The 22,593-nt window shown below is 33.8% G+C and overlaps 1 protein-coding gene across 2 annotated transcripts in view; it reads left to right on the top strand.

Annotated features, from left to right (window-relative positions):
- TBC1D32 (TBC1 domain family member 32) overlaps nt 1-22,593 on the top strand; it is a 235,283-nt gene that overhangs the window by 170,051 nt on the left and 42,639 nt on the right. For both annotated transcript variants that reach the window (XM_063097734.1, XM_063097733.1), the window contains 2 exons: nt 2,257-2,382; nt 12,955-13,038. In XM_063097734.1, coding sequence (XP_062953804.1) covers nt 2,257-2,382; nt 12,955-13,038 — 210 coding nt within the window. The remainder of the gene's footprint in view (nt 1-2,256; nt 2,383-12,954; nt 13,039-22,593) is intronic.

Genomic DNA, 22,593 nt, shown 5'->3' with positions numbered 1-22,593 from the left:
CAAATTTAACCAAGGTGGTGAAATATCTCTACAATGAGAGCTAAAAATCAATGCTAAAAGAAATTAAAAAGAACTCAGAAAGATGGAAAGACATTTAGAGGAATGTGCAGCAGCAGATCCGTGCAATGGTGCCTAATTTAGCTATTTCAGTCCTAACACTGATACTTTCAACTTTATTTATCTACACCTTTTTACTACTTAGTTGGCCCCATATTTGGAGGAGAAAATAGAGGAATTATTTATTGTTCTTCTAAAACTCAATGATAACACAGATATATGTGTTTTTCAGTTAACATTGTATCAAATTACTAAATATTTTTAACTGTGAGAAATGCCCATATTTCTAGAGGATGAAAAAAGTTTGTGAAGTATCTTTCATAATTTTTTCTTACATAATTCCCTCAATGATCCACTTTCTGTGATTACATAATCATAAGTGATTAGTGCCAGAAGATCAACTAATCTGTCTTCTCCATTTACACATGAAGAAATCCATAGTGGCTTTTTTAGAGCTAAATAAAACTGAAACTTAGATTATAGGAATCATATACCTGATTACACTATTATTATAATCTTTTATATGTGTAAGTGTATATACACATGTACACACATATACGTATGCTTTATATGACATGTAGGTTTCATGAGGGCAGTGGTGATATTTGTCTTTATTACAGCCACATAAGAGGAACTCCATGCACATTTATTAAATGAATTTTTACAAAGATTGGATGGAAAAATTAAATCAAAGTAATTGTTATGCTGGAAAGATTATTTGATTTTTAAAACTTTTAAGAATAAGGGCTTGCTTTCTTATTATAATTTTATTTATTTTAAGGAAAAGTTAAGAAATTGTTGGTTGAACTCCTCTCTAGTGCCAGGTTGATCACTAATATATTCCTGGGGGCATTCATCTGCCTAAAGTAGAGATTAGGTGGATGTATTTTGTAGTGTTGGTTTTCCCAGACCACATTCTAGGGCAGAAGCAACCTACCCTCTGACTCTATAATTTCAAAAGATTCTTGTTTTCTTTCAATCCGCAAAATCTCTTTCAAGAAAAGTGGTGAAGAAAAAGGTATGAGTTTATGTGACTACTGATTTCCCCCATATTCTTCTAACAAATCAGAAAGTGTCTTTGCTTCCTTTATCTCTCTTGAATTTCTACATACGTATTTGTCTATATGAATACATTTACATATATCCTTTTTAATGACACCAATTCCTCATTTAATTATGATTCATTGATTTTTTTTTAAATAAAGCATTTCATGAGAATAAGTAACTTTAAAGCTACATGATTAAATGGAAGTTGCCATGTATTCATGAGCTTACTTAGAAGAAAAGTTATATTCTAGCTATAGGTACTCTTTTAACACCGTTCATTATTTTCAGTATAATTTTTATTTTCAGGAAGCGGAACTAAATGATTAACTAGACGTTTTCTACATTTATGCTTTCTTTTTGCTTTGAATGAATAAATACTGCACCTGAATGTACATGAAGAATGAATGTAATGTTCATGTCAGTCTATGTAATGATATCTTAAGGTCGACAACATCTGCTATACTAGATACTCAGTAATGAGTGAGCCATGTTCATATAAGAAAAAGACTTCAAGAATTAAGATTACAAATAAACAATCCATTTTATGAGCTTTTAATAAATGTGTCAAATAACAGTTGATGGTGTATCAGTCTGTTTATGTTGCTATAACAGAAATACCTGAGACTGGGTAATTTATAAAGAACAGAGGTTTATTTGGTTTACAATTCTGGGACAGCTACATCTGGCACAGGCCTCAGGCTGCTTCTCCTCATGGCAGAAAGTGGCAGGTAGCCGTCAGGTACAAGCAGATCACATGGTGAGAGGAAGCAAGAGAGCGCGGAGGTGCCATGGTCTTTTTTACAACCAGGTCTCACAGGAGCTAATAGAGCAATATCTCACTCAAGCCTTCCTCCCCCAGGGAGAGCATTAATCCATTCATGAGGGATCTGCCCCCATGACTCAAACAGCTTCCAACACTGTCACATTGGGGCTCAGGTTTCTGCATGAGTTTTGGGGGGACAACACATCCAAACTCTATCAGACGGTATAAGATGTAATTACAGAAAAATACCTGATTTTTTTTGAAAGCCATGTATATTCTATGCTTTTTGTGAAATTTGCAACTATTTACATATTTAACATTAATACTTATTTTTCAGTATATCTACCATGTCCTATTATTATACTCTAACACGTTACCTTTCTTATTAGACAGTGATCGTGGCAAGCTTTTATTACGCTTTAAAATATCTGAGAAACAAACTGAGTGGATAGAAAATTGCCGAAGACAATTTTGCAGAATGATGAAGACCAAACCTGATATAATCAGTGGAATTGGTGAGTACATTGTTTCCATTGTGGGGTTTGTTTGTTTATTTGTTACATAAGTTATATTAATAGAAGCTTCAGTTCCTGAGCATTAGTAATGACATATCTAGAAAACATACTAATTCTAGAAGTCCATTGACTTCAGAGAAAATTGATTCTGAGAGAACAAAATTAAAACCTGAGAAACTCCTAAGCTTTTTTTGCACTGTCTAAATTGTCTTGGTAAGCAAAACTAGAATACTGATTTACCTTTGCCTGGGCAGAAGTTTGCTTGGTTTTACCAGTTTTCACTTCAATATACCATCTTCCTATGTTTTTTAGAAATTTTATTTTTTATCAACTAGATATTTTGAAACTCTGCCATATCCATACAAATAACTTAGTGACTCCCAAGGAAATTTTGTTTTAAAGGAACAGATCTATATTTTCTAACTTAGCAAACAAGTTTATATTCAGATATTTACAAGTGCATACATTTCCTGAGATCTTTATTTTTAAGTTAACATTATTTATTTTGAGTAAAGTAAAAAGAAGCTCTAAGAAAAAAGTGTTAATGTCAATGTGAGCTAAATTCCCTGAAAACTATAATTTAGAAGTGATTGCCCACTTTATCAGCTATTTTATGATTTTCATATTTGTTATTTATTATAAAGTTAAAAGTAGAAAATGGAAAAAAATAATTTATATTTTTTCAGTTGTTGGAGAAATTATACTCTCAAAGAATCACGGTATATATATTTATGGTCAAGAAATCAAACATTATTCTCCAAAATTTGAGTATAAAAGTGAGCAGTTAAGCTATGTTATATTCCCCCAAAATATTTGTAAAATATCTGTTATAAATATATACTTACCATTTATTATATAATAGAGAATAAAGTAGGCTGTCTCAGTGAGTTTTGCACATACCAAAGGGTATAGAACAAATTAAGAAAGGAGTAGTTTGTAATGAAGTTCAGTTTAAACAAAAGTAAATTTGTAGTTCTGAGTTTCTTTCTGTCTAACAGGGATAGTGATAAGACAAAAGAGAAATACCGCCTGTTTAACCATTATCCATGCCTCCAAAACAGGATAAGCAATTAGAAAGTTCCTATTAAAACTGTGTTTTCTTCGGAATCTTGGAGCATTTCCCACATGTCTTGACCTCAGTTATTCATTACCTTGATACTGTGTCTACCATTATACTGAAAGTTACTTTCAATAATAGATTTGGTCCTCACTACCAGACATGGTCTAGTTGCTTACACAAAACTCAGTTACTCTTCATAGCAAGTTTATATGATAGTCTACACTTTATGGATAAAGAAACTGAGGCCCAGAAATTTTAGGTAACTAGCCCAGTTCACAGTAGCAGAGCCAAGAGGTGAACCCAGGCAACCTGATGCTGAACTCAATGCTCTATCACTTTGCTATACTAACTCTTAATGCCTAATGTTTTTCACATGGGAGAACATTTATGAAATAAACACAGGTAAGCATGACACTTGTTTAGATAGATTATGGTAAAAAAATGTTAATATCTCAGTATCTCATAGCACTTATTTCTCATGAGCTGAACTAATTTTGAGGGTAAAATCAATGCAAATATATTAAATTTATGTATTTGAGAGACAGGTATGCTTGTTTATATGTGTATATGTGTGCATATGCATGCTCACACACATACACAGTCTGGCTGTGTAATCTGGCTCAACTAGGGTTTTAAATGTGAGTAGTCTACAGTTATCAAGAACTAAATATTTTTAAATTATTAATTATTATGCCGTTTCTCCATAAGACCCTTGTATAATGCTCCATAATACACAGTAAGTACTATGCACATTTGTTAATAATTATTTATTCATAATTATAATGAGTGAATGAATTAGCCTTAATTTCTCTATAAATACAAAAATGAGGAAGCTAAAAAAAATTAGAATTAGAAGAAGAAATAGAATTAACAGGAATTTATTGAAAACTTGTTGATTTCCTGTTTTGCTCCACACTACGGGCATCTACTGTCTTTGGTGGCAGTGGTGAGGGCAGGGAATTTTCCTGAATTGATTTAAATCCAGGCCATCTAAACAGTTACCAGAGAGAAAATCTCCAACTTTACCAGACTTGTACTGTAGCTATTTCTGGAGTTTTCCTTCTAAGCTTATGAAAAAAACAGGTGAGAAGATGTAGATGTACAATTGCATATTTCTACCCTCACAGTGTGTCACTGGGAGAAGCAATAGATTACGTGACCTAGACCCTCTCTTAAGCTTGCAGAAATAAGTCAGTCTTTTAAAATATAAGTTGGATTCTTCCCTTTCATTGTCTTTTTTTGATCTCCTCTCCAACCCCCACCAACTTTATCCTAGACCTTTTTCCTAAGATAGAACCAACTAGAACATGTTTGCTGAACCTCTTAATTAATTTTCTTCATTTGCATGTGGTTTTTATTTATTAGAATACACATCATTCCACAATTCTGTGATTTTGTTTTGTTTTGTTTTGTTTTGTTCATTGTCAGGAAGGTCCCAGTAGATCTAATTGACTCTAGTTTGCTCCTGTATTTACTGACTTAATTTCTTATGTCTGCTGTGATTTGAATATCCCCTCCAAAACATGTTCAAGTTTACCTGCCAGTGTAATGGTGTTGACAGGTAGGGCCTTTAAGAAGTAATTAGGTCACGAGAGCAGAGCCCTCATGGATGGATTAATGCCATTATTGTGGGAGTGGGTTAGTTATTGCAGGAGTAGGCTCCTGATAAAAGGATAAGTTTGGCTCCCTACTTCAGCCTTCCACCATGGATGACTCTCACCAGATGCCAGTGCCATGCTCATGGACTTCCTAGCCTCCAAAACTGTCATAAATAAATTTCTTTTCTTTATAAAAAAACTGTTAAGTCAGTTAGACCAAGACGGTGTTTATGCATTGTAAATAATATATTCCATAATAAATTCCAAATTTAGTATTTTGTAACCTTTTACATCTGTGTTTCTAGAGTCAACTCCTTATGAAAAGAATCCTTTGCATTTTTCACATTACTTTCTAATCAATCAATATTTTTATTTATTTTTTATTAGTGACCTAATAATTAAATATGCCATTTAAAATATATTCTATGTCTTTCTTGTTTTTGTTCACTGATATTGATTGATAATTTATGACCAAAATTCTAGGATAGGATTTGTGTAATTTGAATTAGTCGATATATAACATGTACAATGTATCTGGTAGACAATATTGGATACTCTGGTATACTTTATAATTATCTATAATATGTTTTGTTTAACTCTGTTTTTCAGATGCCCTAATTTTTATGAGTTAGACTCTAGAGCTTTTTCTTTAGGCTAACTTCTTTTATCCTTTTGAACTTGTTTCTTTTTACCTCTGAAAGATTCTTGGCTTAGTGAAACAATGAGGTCTTCTGGAATATTTTTTACTGCTTAGATATAGAGTCTGAGGGGTTCTAGTTCCCTTTAATGGAGAATGGTGCTAGGCGCAAAAACTGGTCTCCAGCAATGGACATTAGATGGCTCTACATAGTTATTCTAAATAAAAAGGATTATATGAGTTAAATGTTCTCTTTAAAATAACCCCCCAAAACAGTATGTTTTTGTTATTTTTAATTTACCTTTGGCCATATTTAAGTTTCCTTTTATTTTGCTTTCAGAATTTAATCCTATTCTCCCCTTTGATCTACCATTTGTTTAAATTTTAATGCTGCCCAAATGTTAAATTTTTCCTGTATGAGATAAGGTGAATATAAAGTAGATACTTTCTGTTGCATTCCCTTTTCTGATTGTTATCAATAGCATCTAGCATTCCCAGTCATTGAAAGGGAAACCTAGTTCTCCTTGACTTCTAGCTCCTGAATGACTCCTATCTTCCCAGTCACTAGTCGTACAGATTTCATTCCTAAATATGTCTTTAATTTGTTCTTTCTCATCCGTATCCTCTGCCACTACTTTAATTTGACTAGACTGTTATTATCTAATAAATTATCAATTTAGGAAAATCAGAAATTATAAAGAAGCAAATTAATAACTGAAATTAGCCTAGAATTTTATCATTGGAGATTATCACTGTTTTTATTTTTAACCAAAATGAGTCAGTACCAATCATACTATTTTCTTTTGTCATTTCACTCAATACAGTGTTGTATAGCTTTTTCTATGTCACTGGACATACTTACCTCTACAACGTAATTTTAAAATCTACTCATTTGATTCTGTAGATCTGATTTCTTATAATGCTTTGCTTGTCTCACTTGACTCCCTGAGACCCTAGCCAGTGACAACTATCACATTTTATTTTCCTAATTGACACATAATAATTGTACATATTTATGGAATACAATGTAATAATTCAATAATGTATACAATGTGTAATGATCACATCATGGTAATTAGCATATTCATCACCTCAAATCTTTATCCTTTCTTTGTGTTGGTAATATTCAAAATCCTCTTCTCTGGCTATTTGAAAAAATACAATAACGTATCGTTTATTATAATCACCCTACAGTGCAGTGGAACACTAGAACTTATTCTGCTTATCTAGTTGTCATTTTGTAAACCTTAAGCAATCGCTCTCTACCCCCACTCCCTACCCTTCCTGAGCCTGTACTAACCACTATTCTACTCTTTACCTATGTGAGATCAGCTTTTTTTTAGCTTCCACCTATGAGTGAGAACATATAGTATTAATCACATTTCATTTTGAATATACGGTAAGAAGACCCAAATCTTTAATAATTTAGGTTATCTGATAACATCAAAGCACTAGGGCCGGCCCGTGGCTCACTGGGGAGAGTGAGGTGCTGATAACACCAAGGCTGTGGGTTCGGATCCTATATAGGGACGGCCGGTTTGCTCAGTGGCTAAGTGTGGTGCTGACAACACCAAATCAAGGGTTAAGATCCCCTTACCGGTCATCTTTAAAAAAAAAAAAATCAAAGCACTAAATCATTTAAAAAGTAAGAGGCATATAGCTGAGGTACAGACTGACTGCTTAGTGTAAGCGGACATGCAGACATTAAAGCTCATGAGGGGAAGCATGAGAGAGACTACTGCTGATGAGAACAGAAGCCTGAAGCCTAAAAGGAAGATGTACAATGGCTGGTGCTAGAGGGCAAAAGCACTGATTCCTTGGTTCTCCCATTCATTTACCTTTGTGAACATCATCATGTATATCACTATCATTTCATCCTCAGTGGCATTCTTCCCATGGCACCTGCCTATTGTGATTTTGTTATCAAGGCTACGTTTCTCCCAGCCCCTATTCTTGGCATGGCTCAACATGGGAAGGAAGAATTCACCTCAAGTCCTAATTATTCCATCACCTTCTGCATTCTTCTGTGCTTCAGCTAAACCGATATATCCAAATAATATCCTTAAAGATGTTGTGTATCTATAGACTTAAAATGACCTATCTTATATCTACTTGTGGCTGTAAAGCAAATATCCTTGACACAGTCAGAAAATTTTCTAAGACTCAATACCAATTACATGGTGAACAATATGAGAAAAAAAAAATGATTTCATAGAGACTAAGAATAAAAACAGGAAAAGTTTGTGTATGGTAGTTTAATTTATACAATGGAATTTACATTCAGCCTTTAAGGGGCATACATAATTAAATCATTATGAAAAGAGGTACAGAGGTGATTTCTATTTTTGAAAGATGGAGTAAAATGTTCTTTTTCTTATCCCTCCTAATATATTCAACTGAAAACCATGGGTATTGTATGTAACACTAACCTAAGATGATTCGGGAAGATTGAGAGAAGAGAAATTGGCTAGGGACCTTCAGACCCAGGAAAAAATCAGAAGTGAGTTCCCTGGGTTTTCCTTTTGTCTCTCATATTCTAGATGGAGTGATTAAGAGTGCTAACAGATGCAGGGGAGAAAAGTTGGGGCAGGGGGACAATAGAAGCCTACTTTCTCTAGCCAAAGGAACAGGAAAAGGACAGCCTAGTAAGACAGAAAACATTTTGAAAGTTTACTGTCTTGCACTTTACTCCAACCAACACCACAGGACACACTTGCCGGCAAGGCCCAGAGTGCAGCCTGGACTTTCATCCTCACCTGGCAGTAACAGGGCTCCACTGCCTCTCCCTGCTAGGGTGATATCAGAGAGGCCTAAGAGAGAGGCAGGACTTTGACCATTACCCAGTGGTAACATGGCCAAAATCCCTACTTTCCTTCCTTTCCCCACTCACATGTATTTGTTTCACCCATGAAACAAATTTAAAAATATAAAGTGTCAGCAAATAAATGAGATATAAAGAAAACCTAAGGTAAATTTTAGAACTGAAAAATGCAATAACAAATAAACTCAATGAATGAGTTCAACAACAGAATAGAGGGGACATAAGTGACCTTGAAGATATAACAGTAGAGATTACCCAGTGTGAACAACAAAGAGGAAATAGACAGAGGGGAAAAACAGTCTCAGGGACCTGTGGAACCACAAAAAAGAGCTAACATTTGTGTTATTGGAGTCGTGAAAAGAGAGGCTAGGGCTGCAAACGTATGGTCATATGTTGCATAAAGACATTTTGGTCAATGACAGACCACTTATATGGTGGTGATCCCATAAGATCATAATGGAAAGCCGAAAAATTTTTATCTCCTAGAGATGTTGTAGCTGTTGCATAACACATTACCTTTTCTATGCTTAGATGTATTTAGATACACTGATACTTACCACTGTGTAATAATTGCCTACAGTATTCAGTACAGTAACATGCTGTAGAGGTTTGTAGCCTTGGAGTAATAACTATACCATCTAGGTTTTGTTTGAACAATGACGAAATCACCTAAGGATACATTTATGAGAATGTATCCTAATCATTAAGTGACACATGACTATATTTGAAGAAATGATGGCTGAAAACTTCCCAAACTTGGCAAAGCACCTAAACTTGTGGATTCAAGAAGCTGGGCAAACCCCATACAGAAATCCAAAGAAACTCACACCAAGAAAAAGTATAGTTAGATAACAAGTAGGCTTTTCATTAGAAAAGATGGAGGACAGAAGGAAGTGAAATGACATTATTCAAGTGCTGAAAGCAAAGATTTATCAACCCAAATTCTGTATTCATTGAAAATAGTCCTCAGGAGTGATGAGGAAATTAAGACATTCTCATATGAAGGAAAACTAAGACTTTGTTGTCAGTCTACCCTAAAAGAATGCCTAAAAGATGTTCTCTAATTCTTTACTCTCCTTTCACCTTCCTATGAATATATAATTATACAAAATAGAAGTTTGTTTTTTTTTTTTTTTTAAGTAGTGGAAAGCAAGAATATAAATTATTTGAGAACATTGAGAATAATAATATGACTGTGCTTATATTAATTCGTATGAAAACTAGACAAAATTGGATGGGGTAAGATTGTAAAGTGCTTGCAACTCGTTAGTGGAGTTCTAACTTCTTGAGTTAAGGATATGAGAACCATGATAAGTTCTTGAATAAGCAAGTGTTCAAAGAACAGACAGGCCGAGCCCGTGGCGCACTCGGTAGAGTGCGGCGCTGGGAGCGCAGCGACGCTCCCGCCGCGGGTTCGGATCCTATATAGGAATGACTGGTGCACTCACTGGCTGAGTGCCAGTCACGAAAACGACAAAAAAAAAAAAAAAAAAGAACAGACACATGCATGATCAATTAATTGGGGAAAAATTGAGCTCTGTTGGTGTAACTTTCATATGATCTGATGATATGCTAGCAGTGATAAAATATCTTTTTAAATGAATTAAAAATGAATAAAAAGTGAATGCAGAAAATTTGAATGTTTACAAACATCACCAGTTTTTCGGCACAAGTTTTGTTGTGATAGTGTCTTAGTCTGTTTGAGCTGCCATCACAAAATACCTTAGACTGGACAATTTATAACAATAGAAACTTACTTCTTACCGTTCTGGAGTCTGGGAAGTCCAAGATTAAGGTGCCAGCAGATTCAGTGTCTGGTGAGGCCTTGCTATCTACTTCAAAGATGGTGCCTTTTTACCACATTCTCACATGATGGGAAAGGAGGCAAGGCAGTTCCCTTCAACTTTTATAAGTGCACCAATCCTATTCATGAGTGTGGAGCCCTCATGATTTAATCACTTCCCCCAAATCCCACGTCTTAATACTATTACATTGGGTTTTAGGTTCCAACATAGGAGTTTTGGGGTAACACCAGCATTCAGACCATAGGAGCTGGCGAGGCCAAGAGAGAAAGCAAAGTCAATACCTAAGTATCCATGAGTAATCTGCATTCAGTTTTTCCTCAGCAGAAAATTCAAGTCTTCTTTTTGGTGTATAAATATTATAAATTTGGGTTTTACAGTCTATTAATGTCATATTCATACCCCAGGGAATAGGTATGATTAAAGAGAGAAGGCCCATAATTTAAAATCCTTTATGAAAATTCCAAGTCTGTCATGTAAAATTTAAAAATCCACTTTAGACAAAACAATATTCCATGGCTTGCTTTCTGGGTAGTAATATTCTAGAGTTAATTGATCTTTAAAGTTAAGAATTGTTTTGTGACATGAATTAATTTTTTGAGTTATAAGTAATGGAATTTCGAGTGAATTAATGACTGAGGCTATTGGTCATATTGAGATAAATAGCCACTTTAATAATTAATTACACTGTTGAGCTACTATATTTATGGTTGGTTAGAGAGATGTGCTAATGAGATTGGAATCATGGACTCAATTACTGTATGTGGATCTATTTTTGACATTGTTTCATGACTATAGCCTATCTCAAAATATCTGGAAATTTATGGTGCTGTTCATAGGGTTGTTGGGAAAAATGAATATATTGGAATGATTAGAAATCCAGAACCTTCTTGGAATGCTGTAGTGATGTGATGTCATTTTTGCATATGGAATTATTTTAATTTATAACTTTCTAATATATTGATCTAACGTAACTGTCATACTTCAAAGTCAGTACTTGCCAGAAAATAGTGTGCCTTGCAATTAGTCCAGTGACTCATAAATTTCAAATCATGTTATGTGTGGCTCCTTCACAGATGTGATGAAGAATTTTCTCAATTCACTGAAGTGTATTTCGCTGTATATCTGACTGCTAAACCCAATTTCGGGCACAGGATTCAAAGAGTTGCTTATTAGTATGCTGTGATTTTTCCCATGAACTTAAGCACTCAAATACATAGCTTGTAGCAAACATGATTGGGCTAAAATGAAAATAATTACATTGTAATTTGAGTTTTAAATGGTCATTTCCATTTAAAATTATTTTTCTGTATAATCTTTGTTACAATTGTATATCTTACATCTTAGATTATTCTCATCATTAAATTTAAAATCTCTCGTTTGATGTAATTATATCTGAATTTCATCAAGACATTGTTCTTTCTGCATAATTTATAATCTCCAGAAACAAAATTAAATAACATATAAACAAGTTTGTACACGTAGAAGTTAAAAGATCTCACCTGAGGGCCACTATTTTATATATATATATGGATTCATAGAAGAAAGACCTTTGAAAGATTTTTATAAGTGTGATAGAATTTGTGCCTATGCATGTGAAGATAGCACCAGTCTAAGCAACTGTAAACATAGATAATACAGAATACTGGTGTCATTTTTGACCCCTGACTATTGTATTCTCATACTTTTTAATATTCATCTTATTTCACTTTGAAATTGTAATATGAATGGAGTTCAATGAATAGAAAGAAACATTTTATTTTTATCTTAAGCCACTAAAATATTGATATATAGCTTCTCAGCTACAATTATTGAAAAGCATATGTTATTCCTCTTTGATTTTGCACTTTTCACACATTGAACACTAATTTTCTTCAAGAATTGTATGCTTAAAATATATTTGGATGTAAAATAAAATCCATTCAGTTAATATAGGTCATAATTAATATTCTTATTGTAATTAGGGCACAATTTTAAAAGGTGACTAAGGTTTACATGCTATGTGTATAAGCTTTTTAGTGATTTTACAGATATATATCTTTCCAGCAAAAAAACACTCAATTGCATATTAATTATAATCCACCTGGTTATATCCATCTTTGGTGTAATATATGCTAACATAGTGCATCAGCCTAGAAAAGAATCATTTTGTCACTTCTAAACCAGATAGGGCAAGTTTACTTTTGACCTGGTTGCCTTGAACAGATACCATCAGTTGCAAAGTATACAAAACATATAGTATGTCCTGGTTTTGAAAGGGAAATGAGCTCTGCATTGCTCCTGATCTTGGAGTCCACTAGTTTTTTCTCTGTATGTGCAAATAATGATGGTAAGATATTGTATCCTAATTAGTGATACTTTTCTTTCTGTATTGAAATAATTTAGCAAATTTTGAAATAATCCTTAGAAGATGTTAACAGATGATTCTTTTTCAGTTTTACATTGAATAGACTCAGCTAAGCTATTAAAATTTAATTTAAATCAGAAATGTTGTTAAGAATACTAAAATAGTGTGCATTTTGAATTGGGCCCCCCTTAGAGTTTAACTGTAAAGAAGTTCAGATGACTTTTATATACTAGTCTGTGATTTAGAGATGCATTATCATGTATCATTCTTGACCTTTATATCCTAATTTTTCTCTTGTTTATTACAGCTTTAATAGAATTACTTGAAAAATTTGTGTTTCATCTCACTGAAAGCCCATCTGAATGCTACTTCCCCTCAGTGGAATATACAGGTACATTTTAAACATTTTGAAATTTGAAAAAATACTGTGTGCAAACAGATAAAATTTTAGAGATGTGTAATTAGACTACAAATATGCACAAGTTTTTCCATCCTAAAAATCTCACATTTGATGTCATGTACATTTCAGGTATTAATCAGTCTCTTTTTTTTTTTGCGTATTTCTGGGTTTTCTTGTAGTTCTCAGACTCTGTTTTGACATTTTTTTTTCTTTCTATCCATTAAAAATTGTTTTTCCTTAAGGCAGTGATTTCCTGTCTTCTGATTTTATCCAGTATCCCTAGTGATCTCATCTCTTCATATTATTTTACCTTCCTCTTACATATTGATGACTTCAAAATTTATGTCTTCCAATCAAAGATCTACCATAAGCTTTATTCTCATGTGTTCAGTTGCCTAAATAGGTAAACATCACCCGGATTTGTTACAGATCCCCTCAATCTCAAAATGTCCAACAAGGGGCTGGCCAGTTAGCTCATTTGGTTAGAGCATGATGTTGATAACACCAAGATGGTGAAGGATTCAGATTTCCTTACCAGCCAGTGCCCCCCCCCCCCAAAAAAAAGTCCAACAATGATTTCACTTCGTAATATCTTATTGATATCTTATTAATTGTATCTCTTGGTAGACAGTACAGTCATCTAAGCCAAGAACTGTAGACTCATCATTGACTCTTTTGTAAGTCACATTTCCCTCCCATTCTTTAATTCTATTTTTTTTTTTTTTTTTTTTTTTTTTTTTGCGGCTGGCTGGTCCAGAGATTCAAACCTGTGACCTTGGGGTTATAAGGCGGTGCTGTAACCAACTGAGCTAACTGACCAGCCCCAATTATTAAATTACATTGATTCTATTTTTTAAATATATATCAAATTTATCTGGTTATATCTGTTTTTACTCTTGTTTATGTTAGTTTAGGCCACTGTCACACTTCTTGCCTAAGGTATTAAGACAGTGTCTTTACCTGCTGTCTCTACTTGGAGTGTGGTTCTTTTTCAAAGCTATTCTTTACACTGCTCTCAAAGTGACTTTTGATGTCGAGGTCTGACCCACTCATTTCTCTACCCCATAGAAGCTCACCACTGACCACTGCATAAAGTCTCTGCTTCTTGCCAGGACACCCATGGCTTTACATCATCCTAAACTTTCCTTCTTCTCTAGCATCATCTCTTTCTTTCAGTGCCTCATGTTTATCTTTCAAGAACACTAAGCTATTGGTGCTGCTGCCAACTGCCCCTGGCACCTGCTCCAGACACAAACATATACGTTCATTTATTCAAAAGATAGATATTATCCCCTACTATGTACTAGCATTCTCCTAAGCACTGGGACACAGAAGTGAAGAAAAGAGAGGAAAAAATCTTGCCTTCATGGAGTTTACTTTCTGGTGAGAAGACAAAAAAAAATATGTGTGTGTGTGTGTGTGTGTGTGTGTGTGTGTGTGTGTGTGTGTGTGTGTGTGTGTGTGTAAGTAAAAGATTATGTCTAATGGTATGGTGATAAATGGGAAATATACAGCAGAGAAGGGAGCTAGGAAGTGCTAGGTAGGGGCGAGGGATACAATATTAACTAGTATTCACAAAAAGTTTCACTGATGATGTGATTTTTGAACAAAGACCAGAGGAACTGGAAGCAAGATAAATGGGCATTATCGGGGAAGAAAGTTCCAACAAATGGCCAGGAAGGAGAATAATATGGCTGGAAAGGAGTAAGGTGGAGGAATTTGTTGGTGTTGAAGCCAGAGAGGTGGGGGTGATATAGGACCTTGAAAGTTATTACAGGATTTTGAACATAGGAGTGACATGCTGATTTATATTTTATAAGATCACTATGGCTGTCATGTGAGAAAAGACTGAAAGAAGACAAAGGGCTGAAGTAGGGAGATGAGTTAAGAGGCTATTGAGATCCAAGTGAAAAATAGTAATGGCCTAGATGAGAATGTCAGTAGTGAAGATGGTGAGAAGTACTTGGATTCTGGGTATGTTGTGAAGCGCTGACAACATTGGGTAACAGATTGAATATGGACTGTAAGGAAAAGGAAGGAGTCAAGGAAGTCTATACTGTTTTTCCGAGCAACTGGGAGGATGGAAGGATCATACACTGAGATGAAGAAGAATGAGGGAGGAATATGTTTGGGGGGGGAGATTAAGAGCTAGCTGGCTTTTATGTTATGGTTTGGATATTTGCTAGACATTCAGGTAGACATGCTTTGTACATGTTGGATATGTGAATCTGGAGTTTAGAGGAAAGGCATCGGCTGGAAATGCAAATTACTAAACCACCAGCTTGGTATATAAAGCCTTCACACATCTTATTGTAGTTTCTCTCATATTCTGACTTAAAGTCTAATTTTTCACATTGCTGTAAACTCCTATAGGGTGCTTTCTATGTCTAACCCATCATTGTATCTCTGCACCTAAAACAGCAATGTCAATAAAGTTAGCTAAATAAAAGAAATAATGGATAAAAGAGTGAGAGAGGAAGGCGTTATAGACTGTGTCAATGAATTTACCTTAATTTAATAAGCAATAGAGTAAGCCATTTAAGGTTTCTTAGTAGAAGCTTTACTTGAATTCATCTGTACCTGAGGAAGATTATTTCAGTAACTGTGTAAGGGCAAAGCTGAATGTCCAGTACTTAAGGGGCAGTGAATGAAGGGACAGTGAAGAAAGTAGACAGGTAGCATAGACTCATGATAATAGATCATCAAGGGGAATTGCTCCCATTCCCCATAAGGATGACATGTCTTCTCCCTTTGCTGAAGAAACCATCATTTATGTGTTATTTATTCAAGCTAAATACTATATAAATTGTATTTCCATAAAAATAAATAAAAATATATGCTTCCAGTCTGGCCAGACCTATATTTGTAGCTTTAAACCCATCACTGCCTAAACACATCCTATGCATTCACCTCACTGAACCTTTGCTCCTTTTGGTTGGACATTTCCCTCCCCATGACTCCTACATGATAATGTACAACTTAACTGTAAAGTAACAGCTAGAATATCACCTTCCATCTTCTAAGGGAACTCCCTCTTCTCTACTCCTATTGCATTCACTTTAAACTACCATTTTAATGCTTATTTTATTGTATATGGCTAGTTTAAATTGTTCTATTTGGTCTCAAACTCCTTTGTGTTTTTAATATGGCGTTTGACTTTTGATTAAATATATATACTGTTGAATAAGCATATATATTCACACAAATATATTTCTATAACAATTCTAAATATGTTGATATTTATGAATACACAGATGAACCTATATCTAATTATTTACACATCATGACATCTAATAAATATTTGAGAAAGGGATAAAAGAAATCATGAAAGAATGAAAGAAATGAGAAAAATATATAAGATAGCACTGAACAAAAATTAAGGTGAAGGGAATTGGTATCTGTTGAGCACCTCTTGTAAATTACATGGTGTGGTGAGGTACTTGATATACATTATATCATTCAATCCTATAACTGCTCTCTAAAGCAGGCATAATCGTGATATTTAAAAGGAAACTGAGGCATAGAGGAAGGAAAACAGAAATGGTGAAGAGATTTTGAAGTATTAGTGAAGAAAATTATAACTTTATATATGAACCTAAAAATGTATGTGAAAAATATATAGGGATTAATGATCAAGTCTCAGTAACAGAGGAAGTGAGTAAGAAGAAAAGCAATCGTAAAGCAAATTATAGCTTTATAAATAAACCTAAAAATGTATGTGAGAAATATTCAGGAATTAGTGATCAAGTCTGAGTAACACAGGAAATGAGTAAGAGGTGATAATCGTGAAGATTTGCCTGACTGGAGTGGGTATCTCTTTAGTCTTAAGTATAATAATCTCCAATTTCTACAGCTCTCTTCAGCACATTGTTTTACTGGGTCATATTTTCTGCAGATAATCTAAAATTAAAATTGTGTTGTATACGTCATCTAAATACTCAACAATGTGCTCAGCGTGCATACATTTATTGCCCTCTGTTATATTTCTAAATTATGCTGAGATATGAGATGCTGGCTTTGTTGACTGTATTATCCAGGCAGATAAATCCTGAATGCGAATTTAAATTCCTTAAAGGCTCCAGCCAAACACCTATCTACAGGAGTCTTATAGTAAAGATAAAAATAAAGTTGCTTTCTGTTGATTGATTAATATTTAGTATTGTGACATGGTGAGCTTGTGTCCAGTATTGTTTTCTTTCCGAAGTTTTAAGTATCTTCATCCTTTATCATGTATTTTTCGGTTGGTGGGCAAATGGTTTGCTATTATAAAATTTCACTCTATTTACTCATACTTTAAATAAACAAAAAATGTTTTAATATAAAAGATGTTTCCAAGCAAATGCTGGATAGAAATGTTCAATGTTCTTTCGTGTTTCTTGAAATGAGAAATTGATTGTCTTTTTAAAACTGACAGTTTTCTAAACCCTAAGGTAGTTGAAATGAGAATACACAATCACCCATCTGTTGTTAGTTCCCTCAGGACTTTAATCCATTATAAAATTTGCAAATCTGGAAAAATCAAATTAGTTTGGCTGTTTATCCCCTTAAAGAAAGAGAAAAGAACAGATAGATAAAGTTTTGCACATTTGCAGTTTGTAAATCCATACAGGTATCTTTCCAAATCTTAACAGACATTAGCTTTTTGTCAGCTCAATTCCGTGGAACGAGTTGGGGAATTTTTCCTACTGTAATTGCTTCTTTGAAATGATAAATTAAGTAGCCCTTTCAGAGTAGCAGTTATTTTTATTTTATCTCTTTTCTTTTTATGATTCTACTTAATCAAAAGCTTGGGACTAATATCAGAAAATTTTGCATTGTTCACCTTTAGACTATTAAAATATGGTTTTTAAGTTTAATATATACACTTAAACACCATTTTTCTTCAAATATTAAGAAGTGTGTTTTTCTTTTCTGTGTTACATTTATGGTACATGATTATGAGTAAAGCACAATGCTGATAATTGCAAGGAGGTATCTAATATGAACTTGTCCTCAAGGATGGAAAATAAGGCATATACTTAAAATAATTTAAGTAAACTGCATCCTACAGTAAGATAGAAAGTAAATAAATTTTTTAAAACTCATATTTTTTTAGCTGGCTACTTGGTTTCAGGCAATGTGCTAGCGCCTTTTAATATGCTATTTGAATTGAGTTATTGTCAGTGAGGGATTTTGAAAGTACCACAGCTGTCCAGTAGAAAGAACCATCAGTATTGACTGGTACCATCATAGAAAATAAGAGGAGGAAGCAATAGTAGAGCAGGAGGAGTGGTACTTGTACCACCTCCTGGACATTAGAACTGAAAGAAACATGAGAACAGAGTCCAGGAAAGGCAGTTATGTAATCAAGACATGGCAGAAAGAGTAGGCTTTTTCCAAATAACACTGACTACATCAATTAGGAGGCTGAGACTCTTACAGTAGCTTGGTCACAAGGTATTGAAATTTATGGCAGTAAGAATTGAATAAAATGGATGATTACAACCATATATTAAAAAAGAAACAATAGAACCTACAGACTAACTTTGAGGAAGGAAGTAGGGAAGAGAAAATGGACTGTCTGTTGATATCTTTCGGTGGTAAGAGTTCTCTGACATTACGACAGATACAGCACGGCTTCAGGAAAGTTGTTAGTAAGCAGCCAAGCAGTAACTGCTTCTCTAAGCATGGATTGGTCCTCCAGTGGAGAAATTCTTTACTCTTCTGAAAATTTATTTTTATCCACACCATTAGCCAAGTGCCAGGTAGAATGTATTTCATTTCTTCTACTGCTGCTGTATGTGCTAGTTTTGCAAACCAAAAATAGAACAGAATGCATTATCAGAGTGAATGATTTCAGTTGATAGTAAATAGATTCTGTCAACTCATTTTATTCTGTAACTACTATAATTAAAATGATTGGTTATTTCAAATAATTATAATTTTATATTAATACTATCTTAGATTGAATTAAGTATTGCTAAGTAAGTGGGGTAAGTATGATGCTACAGGTATCATTATTTGATTGACACTTTTTCAGTGATTTGTGCTTTTTGCAGTGACTCAGCAAGTGGAAGTTATATCTTCTACTTGTTACTTGATTTCAATGTACAGAAAATATTTTTAGGTCAATATCTTTATCCACTTTGCTTCTAGTTTGATATTTAAAACACAGTATTATTTATTGATACTCACCGAATATTTGTTCATTCATTTACTCATTCATTCACTCAGTGTTTATTAAGCACCTATTATGTATCCCATACACTGTTGTGCATATACCAGTATGCATAACATACCGCTTACCCACCATCGATATGCATAAACCCCTGAAGACATCCATTTTTAATCATTGATTTTTACTTAGTCATTTTGCCCCATCAATTTTGTTTTATTTCTGAAGATTTTAATTCCTGCTTCATAAGTTGCATTTATTTATTTATTTATTTTTATTGAAACATAATTGATTATACATATCTGTGGGGTACAGAGTTGACTATCAGTATTTCTGTATAATATCTGATGATCAAATCAGGATAGTTGACATATCCGTCATTATAAAATGTAATAATTATTTCTGTCCATCAACCAATTTCTCCCTAACTCCCTTTCACCCACAGTTCTGTTCTCTCCTTCTGAAAGTTTAACATATTAATGCATTTATTATTTCTTACTTTGTTTCTGTTTATTTCTTTTAGCTCTCACTTATGAGTAAGGACAAGGGGTATTTCTCTTTCTGTGCCTGACTTATATCACTTGACATTATATTCTGCAAGTTCATCCATGGTGCTGCAAATAGCAGAATTTCACTCTTTTTTTTGCCTGAGCAGTATTCCATTGTGTATATGTAGTACATTTTCTATATCCAGCCATGCGTCAGTGGGCATTTAGGTTGGTTCCATATCTTGGCTATTGTAAATAGAGTTGCAATAAACATGGGCATGCACTTCAACATGGTGATTCCTATTCCTTTGGGTATAAGCCCAGTAGTGGGATGGTTGGGTTGTATGGTAGTTCTGTCTGTAGTTGAGAAACCTTCATACTGTTTTCCATAAAGCCTGTACTAATTTACCAACAATGTGGAAGCATTCCCTTTTCTCCGCATCTTCGCTAGGATTTGTCATTCTGTCTTTTTGATAATAGCCAGTCTAACTGCAGTGAGATGATATCTCAGTGTGGTTTTGATTTGCATTTCCCTGATGCTTAGTGATGTTGAGCATCTTTTCATGTACCTATTGGCCATTTGTGTGTCTTCCATTGAGAAATGTCCATACATCTCCTTTGCCCATTTTTTAATTCTATTATTTGTTTTTTTACTTTGAGTTTTTTGTATATTCTGGATATTAATCCCTTGTTGGATGCACAGTTTGCAAATATTTTCTCCCATTCTGTAGGTTGTCTTTTCCCTATGTTGATTGTTTCCTTTGCTGTGTGGAAACTTTTTAGTTTGATATCATCTCATTTGTTTATTTTTTCTTTTGTTGCCTGTGTTTTGGGGGTCTTATTCATAGTCTTTGCCCAGTCCTACTTCCTGAAGTGTTTCTCCTATGTTTCTTTCTAGGAGTTTTATAGTTCAGATCTTATAGTTAAGTCTAATCCATTTTGAATTGATTTTGGTATATGGTGAGAGGTACGGGTCTAATTTCATTCTTCTATATATGGATATATAGTTTCTCCAGCACCACTTATTGAAGAGGCTGTGCTTTCCCCAGTGTATGTTCTTGGTGCCTTTGTCAAATATCACTTGAGTGTAAGTCTGTGTGTTGATTTCTGGGTTCTGTATTCTGTTTCGTTGGTGTGTGTTTCCATTTTTATGCCAGTACCATGTTATTTTGGTTACTATAGCTTTGTAGTATAATTTGAAGTCAGGTAGTGTAATGCCTCTGGATTTATTTACTTTTGCTTACAATTTATTTGGCTGTTTGGGGTCTTTTGTTGTTCCAATCTGAATGTTAGGGTTAGTTTTTCTATTTCTGTGAAGAATGTCATTGGCATTTTAACATGGATTGTATTGAATATGTAGATTGCTTTGGATAGTTAGGGCATTTTCATACCGTTAATTCTTTCAATTCATGAACTTGGAATGTCTTTCCATCTTTTTGTATCCTCTTTAGTTTCTTTCAGCAGCAATTTGTAATTCTCATTGTGGTGATCTTTCACCTTCTTGGTTAAATTTATTCCTAAGTATTTTATTTTTTTGGTAGCTATTGTAAGTGGACTTACTTTCTTGATTTCTTATTCTTCTGTTTCACTGTTAGTGTACAAAAACAGTAACGACTTTTGTATATTGATTTTGTATTCTGCAACTTTATTGAATTCATTTATCAGCTCTAGGAGTTTTTGGTAGAGTCTTTAGGTTTTTCTATATATAAGGTCATGTCATCTGCAAACAGGACAGTTTGACTTGACTTTTCCAATTTGGATGTCCATTATTTCTTTCTCTTGCTTCATTTCTCTGGCTAGTACTTCTCATGCTATGTTAAATAGGAGTGGTGAGAGTGGACATCCTTGTCTTTATCCTGTTCTTAAATTTTTTCAAATTTCTTGGTGTAAAGTTGTTCATCATACCTTCTAATGATTCTTTGTATTTCTGTAGTATTGGTTATAAGGTCTCTTTATTCATTTCTGGGTTTTTTTTTGTTTTGTTTTGTTTTTTTTAATTTGTGTCTTCTTTTTTTAGTTAGACTCACTACTGTTTTGTCTATTTTATTTGTCTTCTCAAAAAAACAGTTTTTTGTTTCATTAATCTTTTGATCTTTTTTTGTTTCTGTTTCAGTTTCATTCTGCTCTTATCTTAATCATTTATGTCTACTAATTTGGAGGTTGGATTGTTCTTGTTTTTCTAGTTCTTTGAGGTGAAACTTTAAGTTGTTTATTTAGAGTCTTTCTATTCTCTTGATGTTTATTGCCATAAACTTCCCTCATAGTACTGCCTTTGCATTGTCTCATAGGTTTTGGGATGATGTTTCCTTATTTTCATCAGTTTCAAGAAATTTTCTGATTTCCTGTTTAATTTCTTCTTTCACCCATTGGTCATTCCAGAGCAAGTTTAATTTCCATGTATTTATATAGTTTCCAAAGTTTCACTTGTTATTGATTTCTAGTTTTAATCCATTGTGATCCAAAAACATACTTGAAATGATTTCAGTTTTTTAAAATTTATTGAGACTTTATTTGTGACCTAACATGTGGTCTGTCCTGTTCTATAATGTTCCATGCACTGATGAGAAGAATGTATATTCTGTCATTGTTGTATGAAATGTTCTGTGGATATTTGTCAAGTCTACTTGTTCTAAAGTGTAGTTTAAATCGTGTTTCTGTGTTGATTCATTTCATAGATGATATGTCTAGTGTTGAGAGAGGATGTTGAAGTCTCCAACTGTTATCGTATTGGGGTCTATCTCTTTCTTTAGGTCTAATAGTGTATGCTTTATATATCTGGGTGCTCCAACGTTGGATGTGTATATATTTATGATTGTTATATCCTCTTGCTTAGTTTATCACTTTGTCATTATATAATGGCCTTCTTTGTCTCTTTTTGTAGTTTTTGGTTTAGAGTCTTAATTC

Source organism: Cynocephalus volans, chromosome 5 (genome assembly GCF_027409185.1).
Source record: "Cynocephalus volans isolate mCynVol1 chromosome 5, mCynVol1.pri, whole genome shotgun sequence".
Lineage (NCBI taxonomy): Eukaryota > Metazoa > Chordata > Mammalia > Dermoptera > Cynocephalidae > Cynocephalus > Cynocephalus volans.
This window is presented reverse-complemented; position numbering and strand designations above follow the sequence as displayed.